Raw genomic sequence first — 8,612 nt, 5'->3', positions numbered from 1 at the left:
GTCGCTTCAATGAGGAGAGGCGTAAAGCCATTGGTGAAGAAGTGGCCCGGCTCTTGGTGGCTGGGTTCATCTTTGAAGTTTTTCATCCTGAGTGGTTGGCCAATTCGGTGCTGGTGCTTACACTACTAGGAAAAAGCTTATAGACAACTGATTACCAGTAGCGCGCTATATTGACTCACGCTACTGCTATTTACTAGTAGCGCGTGGCTAAAAATAACACGCTATTAGTAAATATTTTCGACCGTGTGACTATAGTAACAGCGTGGATTTTAGACCCACGCTACTACTTTTTTTTTTTTGAGGATACCCACGCTACTACTAAATGGATAGTTATAGCGCCTGTCATATACCCTGCGCTACCGCTACCCCAATCCCATGCTGGACCACACCCCCGATCCATTCCCACAGCCCACCAACCGTCCCAGTCCACTCCCACGCCCCACCCACCCCCGCGATCCAGATTCCCTTCGATCTACCTTGTCTCCTCTCCTACGTCGGCCTCCCTTCCACCTACTCTCCTCTCCTCTTCCGCCGGGATCCCCTCCCCATTCTTCTTCGATTGCTGTCGTCCCCATATATCCCTCTCTCCGATCCATGGCGGCATCCTACAGGCCGTACGGGCGCGCAGCCTTCCTCCACCACTCGGCCGACCAGGCCCATCGTGGCGGCCAGCCCGGGCTGCTCCCCGCCATGGCGTGGAGGCGGGGCGTGGCGGCGACCCCGAGGGCGAGCCTAGTGGCGGCGCGGACGGAGACGGAGGAGGCGGTGTACGAGGCGGTGATGCCGCAGGCCGTGCTGATGGAGGATCTGCAGGGGCGCGGGCGGCATGAGAGGCTGAGGCGGTCAGGCGCCTGTGGCGGGACGAGCAGCTGGAGCAGGAGGGCAACGCCGAGCTTGGCATCTGTCCGAGACAACATGACCAAGAGAGGTAATTGACCATAATTTCTCAATCTGATGAAGGTGTTCTATTTTGTGTAATTTAGCTGTGTGGATTTCCTGCATGATTGTCTTGAGCTCTAGACAAAAGTTGGTTGGAGCAGAGAAGATATGTTTGTTCTTAGACATTTTATTTCAGTTGTTTGTGCAGCATAGTCATGGTCATGCACATGTCAGTTTTCAGTCAGAGCTAGCACCATATATTTTCCCAGCTGTAGGAGAGACCATAGTTGAGTTAAGTTTCGGGTTAATGCCCTTGGCGTTTCAGGCAAGTGCCAGGAATTTATCATGATTAGTTGAAAACTTGAAATCTCACAAGAGGAAGATGCCATCCCGGGGGCGCACGGGCAAATTCACTTTCACTGGAGCACACCATTGGCGGTTGATTTGGTGTGCTTTTCTGCAGTTCAGCTGTGCTTTTCTGCAGTTTGGCTGTTCACACGAGATATTTAGATCAAGCAGATATTGTTAATTGCTTCTTACTTATTTAGATCTGCAACTATATGATTTTATTTTTGCCCAGTTGAGCCTACATGTCAATCATAGGAGTTACATGCTAGCATCATAACTTTGAGTCGTTTGATGTTTATCCAACTAGAATTCCACTTTTAGGTTGTTGTGACTGGATTAATTATTCCATGGCGCGTGCCACTACATCCATTGCCTGCCATCCCTACTTCTAATGCGTCCTTCCTCCTCTCCCCCCTGCATATGTATATGTACGCTCCTCTCCTTGGAACATCTCATGCTTCCATATCAAGCTTCTCAACTCTGACTTGCCATACACAAGTTAAAATATGATTTTTTTGTTGGGTGCTTACTAAGTACGAATGAACAGATGTACAGAGAGGTGATAGGGAAATTTGTAGCAGCTAAATAATATTTAATAAGGTAAAAAAGTCTGAGAGGTGTCAATAGCATGTGGTTGTATGTATATTACTCCGCATGAATGACTATTTTTTTTGTTTGCTGCTATTGTTCCCACTTATTAATGAGTTGTTCTGGAATGAAGAGGACAACGGGGAAGTAGTAATTTGCATCTTGGGGTTTGAGAGTGTATTTCTCAAGCTATTCTGGTGGGTGAACTGACGGGAATTAATGAAAAGTTATGTCAGGTAATATTCCTTTTTCTACTTTCTCGATTATATTTCACATGTTCCCCTGCTTTATTGTGACATCAAAGCATTCTGCAAATTCTTTTGTAATTCAATGCACCATTCCCAAACTCCAAGTTGGCCTTATTATTTGCATCTATGTAATGAATAAGTCGCAGCATTTACTTATCTCAATGGTAAATTGCATTGCAATGATTTTTGCTACCGTCTCTTGATCTCAAAAGTACCATGTATTATTGGGCAGCTTGAAAGCTACAAAGTTGTAGTTTATTTGTGCTACAGAATATTAAAAGCCATACAATTTGGTCTGGGTAGTCTCATACAAAAATCCATTCACGTGTTCAATACCTAACACATTCCGTCCTATTTGTAGTGTTCCTATAGCCCAATGGAAGTTGCATTTTTTCCATCATGTGAGTCTGAAGGATTGTTCATCATAGAAATGTCCAGTTGACAGATTTCTGAGTTGTCCTGATTTTGCGTCCATGGCCAAACCCAGGTACCTACAAACTCCCCTATGTTCTGTTTTAGAACAACTCTGTTTTTCTGCTAGTCAAATAGACCGTAATACTAGAACAATTGTGTAGCTAGATAGATCATTGTTGGTTCTGATGCTTATTAGTTGACACACCAAGTGTTTGTTACTGCTGATGATTACTATTACTACAACAATAATACATCTGCAACCAAGAGTTAAATGGAAATGACCTGACAGGAAAGGGTACAATGTTGGTAATACGTCTGTTGTTTCCGATGCCTTCTTGATTGCTTGCGAATGACCTGGGAATTACTTCTACTTGGTGCACAACCTTTGCTTGTTACAATTTGCCTCAAAAGCTTAGATTTGGAATCTATAATAAGATTTGGTACTGCCTTGGAATTTCTTATCTCCTTTCACTTGTGGTCATGCCTAGCACCGTATCCTTCTTAAGTTGGGTTTTCCCCAATTTCTAGGATTGGTCTGTTTGGTACTGCTTATAATTCATATATACTATGATGCTACTATATGCTTTTGTTTCTGCTGTTATACTGTACTAATGCTCCAGGTCATTGTGAGTTCCTAGTAGTGGTCTTGGTTTATTGTTTAATTCCAGGATTTGTGAGTTCCTAGTAGGGAACACATGGGCATGAGACATCGACACAGGGCTGCAGTGGCAACGATGACGACGATATCGACATTGTCACGGTGCTGCGGCGACGACGACGACATCAACACCACCAACACCGGCTTGCGGAGGCGACGACGCCGACAACCTATATGGGTGGCGTATATTGTATATATACATTAATTATCTATGTCAGATATGTAAGATTGACTGTACGCATAACATATATGTATTATGAAATGCACGTATGTGAGTACTATGAAATGTATGTCTAAACTGGAATAGGTACATTTTTCCTAACTAGTTACTAGTAGCGTGGGTGTATCATATATGCGCTACTACTATTCCATTAGTAGTAGCATGGGCTTGGGATAGTAGTAGCTTGGGGCACCAACGCTACTGCTATGTCTGTTTAACAGTAGCGTGGGGTAAAAAATGCGCTACTGTTAAAATTTAGCTGTAGCGCCGTAGCAGTAGCACGGGTACCTACGCTACTGCTATGCAAAAAACCTACGCTACTGGTATTGTTTTTCCTAGTAGTGTTAAGAAGAATGGCATGTGTGTGGACTACACAGACTTAAATAAGGCTTGTCCGGCTGATCTTTTTGCCCTCCCTCGTATTGATCAAATCATTGATGCTACGGCGGGTTGTGAGCGTTTGAGTTTTTTGGATGCTTATTCTGCTTATCATCAGATAAAGATGGCAGTTAAGGACCAGGAGAAGACAACTTTTATTACTCCCTTTGGAGCCTTCTGCTATTTGTCTATGCCTTTTGGGCTCAAAAGTGCCTAGGCGACTTACCAGCAATGTGTGTAGAATTGTCTTCACAGTCAGATTGGGCGTAATGTTCATGTTTATGTGGATGATATTGTGGTGAAGTGAAGAGAGAAGGATACTTTGATAGATGATTTGAAGGAAACTTTCGACAATCTCCGGGTTTATAGGATGATGCTTAACCCGGCCAAGTGCATTTTTGGTGTACCAGTAGGTAAGCTTTTGGGTTTTTTTGGTCTCTAACAGAGGCATTAAAGCTAACCCAAATAAGATCAAGGCCATTACCTCCTTGGCAAAGCCGGTGTGTATCAATGATGTTCAACGTCTGGCGGGTCGTATTGCTGCTTTAAGCCGGTTCATAAGCCGGTTGGGTGAGAAGGCCATACCATTGTACCAGATGATGAAGAAAATAGATAAGTTTGTCTGGAGTGATGCTGCTAATGACGCGTTTGAAGCTTTGAAGAAACAGCTAGTTGAGCCGCCAGTCCTTGATGCTCCTATTGCTATGGAGCCGTTGTTATTATATGTGGCTGCTAATGCCCGAGCTGTTAGTGTAGCTGTTGTGGTAGAACGGAAGGAAGCAAGCAAGGAATATCTAGTTCAACAACCGGTTTACTATATCAGTGAAGTACTCATTGAGTCCAAGCAGAGGTATCCGCACTGGCAGAAGCTTGTTTATGGGATGTTCATGGCTAGTAGGAAGCTTAAGCAATATTTTTTGGGTCATCCCATCACTGTGGTTAGTTATGCTCCCTTAGGGGATATTATCCAAAACAGAGAAGCCACAGGTCGGGTGGCTAAGTGGGCCATTGAGCTCGGACCTCATGGTTTAAAGTATATGCCTCGCACGGCCATCAAATCTCTAGCACTTGTGGATTTCATCAATGATTGGACAGAGCTGTAGATGCCCGAGGAGAAGCCAGATAACACATATTGGACTATTCATTTTGATGGGTCCATGCAATTGGAGGGCTCGGGGCCTGGAGTTGTCTTAACTTCCCCTCGAGGTGACAAGTTTTGTTATGTTTTAAGGTTGATGTTTCCTGCACTAACAATGCAGCTGAGTATGAAGCCTTGCTCCATGGCCTTCGGATGATTAAGGAGATGAACTTATGTCGGGTGAGATGTTCTGGCGACTCAGACTTGGTGGCTCAGCAAGTTTCAGGCAAATGGGATTCTAAGGATCCACTCATGGGGCTTATCACCGAGAGGTTGATACTATTGCTGGGCACTTCAAGGGTTATCAAGTGGAACACATTGATCACAGGAAGAATGTGGTAGCTGATGCCTTAAGCCGGTTGGGGTCTCAGCGTAAGCTGGTGCCACCTAATACTTTCTTGGATATTCTGCATAACCCTTCTATCAAATTGCCTACAGAGGAAGATCTAGCTATTCCTGACCCGGAAGCACGATTGGTGGCGGCTCTTCATGCTATCCCTAATTGGACAGTCCCATATTTGGCTTATATGACTCGGGGCGAGTTACCTGAGGATGAAACTTTGGCCAGGCAGATAACCCGGCGGTCTAAATCAATGACAATTGCCAATGGCGAGTTACACCATTGCAGTGTCACTGGGGCATTTCAGCATTGCGTTTCTCCCTAGTGATACCCGTCATGACTCGTCCCGCGTGGCGGCTTATGTTGAAGCTGATAATGAAAGAGCACGTCAGGATGCACTTGACCTGTTAGATGAGGAGCGTGACCTTGCGGCGGCTCACTCGGTGATTTACCAACAAGATCTACGCCGCTATCACAGCCGCCGGGTTAAGACTAGAACCTTTCAGGAAGGTGACTTGGTGCTCCGACTCATCCAGGATCAAACCGACATGCACAAGCTATCCCCACCTTGGGAAGGACCCTTTATGGTCAGCAAGAATTTGAACAACGGGTCATACTATCTCATCGATGTTCAAGACTACAAGGACTCACGTCAGTCGGAGGAGGAGACCCGCCAGCCGTGGAATATTGCTCATCTTTGGCCTTACTACACTAGAGCCACCGACTCTTACGATGTACATATTTTGATAATGTATATATTATGATGATTATAATAAAGCCGGCATCCCTGATAAAGCAGGGCCTCTGTCATTTCATTTCCACGAATAATGAGTCTTTTTCATCATAATTTCAAAGGTCACTTGGGGGCTTCTTGCTTGTATTCGAAGCATAGCTGTTGTTACCCTCTTGATCGGTGCAATGCCAAACCTTATGGTCACTAGAGGGCTTCCTGATCGTATTCAAATCACAGCTGTCATTACCCTCTTGATCGGCGCAATACCAAAACCTTATGATCACTAGGGGTCTTCCTAATTGTATTCGAATCATAGCTGTCGTTACCCTCTTGATCGGCCCAAGGCCACAAACCACTTGGGGGCTTCCTGCTCATATTCGAAGCATAGCTATGACATAACCCTTTTGGACCGGCTTCCTGTTTGTATTCAAAGCATAGCCTTACTTTCTCATTTTGCTTAGTTTTTTGAATGTTTTTTTGGTTCATCTAGCTACTATCTTGACATATGGTTTAAAGTGATTCACGCCATGTAGCCTCAATTCTCACGGCTCATATTTGAAGCATACCCGTGGTTTCTGTTAACCCGACCTGGTGTGAGGCGATAGGTCGCCCGTATATGATGATATTATGTACTTGGAAGTATTGGCTTCTATGTTTTGGGTTATCACCCTTACTGCACGGGTATCATAAGCCGGCAGTACGATTCAATATCACAGGTATGATATTGTTATTATGATTATGTCTAATTCTGACTAAACCAGCCATGTCTATAAACTATTTTAAGCATCAGTGGTTCTATATGAGGTATTATGACCCGCCCTGCGGTAAACCGCGAAGGATCTTGTGATTTACTTGTGTGCAGGATAATCCTAAGTTTCATCTGCACAAGTCAACATCATGATAAGTGTCAAAGGATAATTATCAAGTGGCGGCACAAACAGCGTTGGGAAAAACATAAGCGTGCATGATGGCACGACAGAGCAAAGTTTTTGCTAGCCTATTACATGACTCAAGGAGCCCAAATGATTAAGTGTTTTTCAGAAGATCATATATATGAACCGTCCAGCGGATCAATCTTCTTGGCTATGATGGCCTGAAGCTTCTGGATAATCCTTCTCCGCTTTTTCGTCCTCCTCTCCTACCTGGAAGGTTGGTGATGACTAGTCAATGCCATTCAAGGCTTGGAATTTAGCTTCATCATCAATAAGCTCAGACGGGTCAACTTCAGGAGAAAAAGTGTGCTTACGGATTGGGGGAATGAGATCCATCACTTTATGAGCCATCACAGGCAGCTTCTGGTTTTCTATGTCATAAGTCGGTTGATATCTTGAAAGATCTGTTTCATTGGCAATCAAGCTGGCAAGGTGACGTATCTCCTTCACACACGCAAAAAAGTCTTTCTTATCAAAAGGAGTGCCATCTTCTTTCAAGCTTGGATACCCGGTCGATATATCGGCCGGGTCTAACTCTGGTAGCCATGCTTTGGCCCGACTCAAGGCTTTCACAGCACCAACTCTTGCGGATGACTGCTTCATGTCATTGAACCTCTCAGGCATAACAGAAAGCTTCCTCAAGACCTCAACCAAGAGAGTAGGTGCTTGATTAGCCAGAGAAATTGTGGCCAGTGCGCATTGAGTCGCAGTATAGAGTTGTTCCACAAGCGTATAAACATCCTTCAGCTCCACAAGCATCTCTTGGCTAAGATTGGTGCTCCTGGGACCTGAATAAAAATCATGGATTGGTCAGAGGCGGTCTATATCATCAAGGAAGAGATTCAAAATTGATACTAGTAAGGCAACTCACCAAAAATAGCAGAAACCATCTGAGACACATGGCGTTTTAAGCCGGTAAGCTTAGTGGTCACCTCCTCAAGAGCCGCCTCTGCCTATTCAGCCCACTTTATCAAAGCAGCTTTCTCTTCAGCCCAGGCGCTTTTTTCAACTTCAAAGGTAGTCTTCAGTTTTTCTGTTTCAACCACGCTGAATTGGAATTTTGAGTCCGCCTTCCGGGTCTCAGATTTTTGCAGCTCCAGATGAGTCTTCACGTCAGACAGCTCTGGTTGAAGTTGAGGAGTGGTGGTTTGTACATACACCGGTTCAAAATCATGGTCAGATTTGGACTACAGAAATGAAGTCCCAAGCACTTTACAAGCAAGAGTACTTGGCACTTTGGTGCTAATGTCTGCCGAAAAAATTATTCATACAACGGTTCATGTGATTAAGTCCCAAGCACTTTGCAAGAAAGAGTACTTGGCAGTTGGGGCTAATGCATATTACTTGTATTTCATGGTTATCTTATGATGACCCAGCTGTGCTGAAAATAAACACAACCGGCTCCTAGGGGCTACACAAGTAAAGCTCTAATTTATAAAACAATGATGCAAAGGACCGACTGATTCATGCCTATTAAACCGGCCCTTGGGGGCTACGTATTCAATGTTAATCATTACAGATCTTCTTTAACCCGGATTATTTAAGCCGGATTTTGAAGGGTTCTATCAAAGGATATTACTTAAACTCATGGTTAATCCAAGTCTACAACATATTAAATTCCATCATAAACAGTAGACTTGCGGGTTGACAGGATGTGCATAACTCAATAAAGAAGGAGTTCATACCACAAATTTTTGGTGCATCTGCTTCACCATGTCAACTTTAAGATCACGACT

General features: G+C 44.3%; 1 protein-coding gene across 1 annotated transcript; it reads left to right on the top strand.

Moving 5' to 3' along the window:
• Positions 1-430: 430 nt before the first annotated feature.
• LOC123140116 (uncharacterized) lies at positions 431-3,421 on the top strand. Its single transcript, XM_044559850.1, has 3 exons — positions 431-928; positions 1,949-2,051; positions 2,425-3,421. Exons 1-2 carry the CDS (start codon positions 595-597, stop codon positions 2,023-2,025), a joined length of 411 nt encoding a protein of 136 aa, XP_044415785.1. The 5' UTR covers positions 431-594; the 3' UTR covers positions 2,026-2,051; positions 2,425-3,421.
• The last annotated feature ends 5,191 nt before the right edge of the window (positions 3,422-8,612 follow it).

This window comes from Triticum aestivum, chromosome 1B, assembly GCF_018294505.1.
Source record: "Triticum aestivum cultivar Chinese Spring chromosome 1B, IWGSC CS RefSeq v2.1, whole genome shotgun sequence".
Classification (NCBI taxonomy): Eukaryota; Viridiplantae; Streptophyta; class Magnoliopsida; order Poales; family Poaceae; genus Triticum; species Triticum aestivum.
Note: the sequence above shows the minus strand (reverse complement) of the source record. Positions and strands in the feature narration are given on the sequence as shown.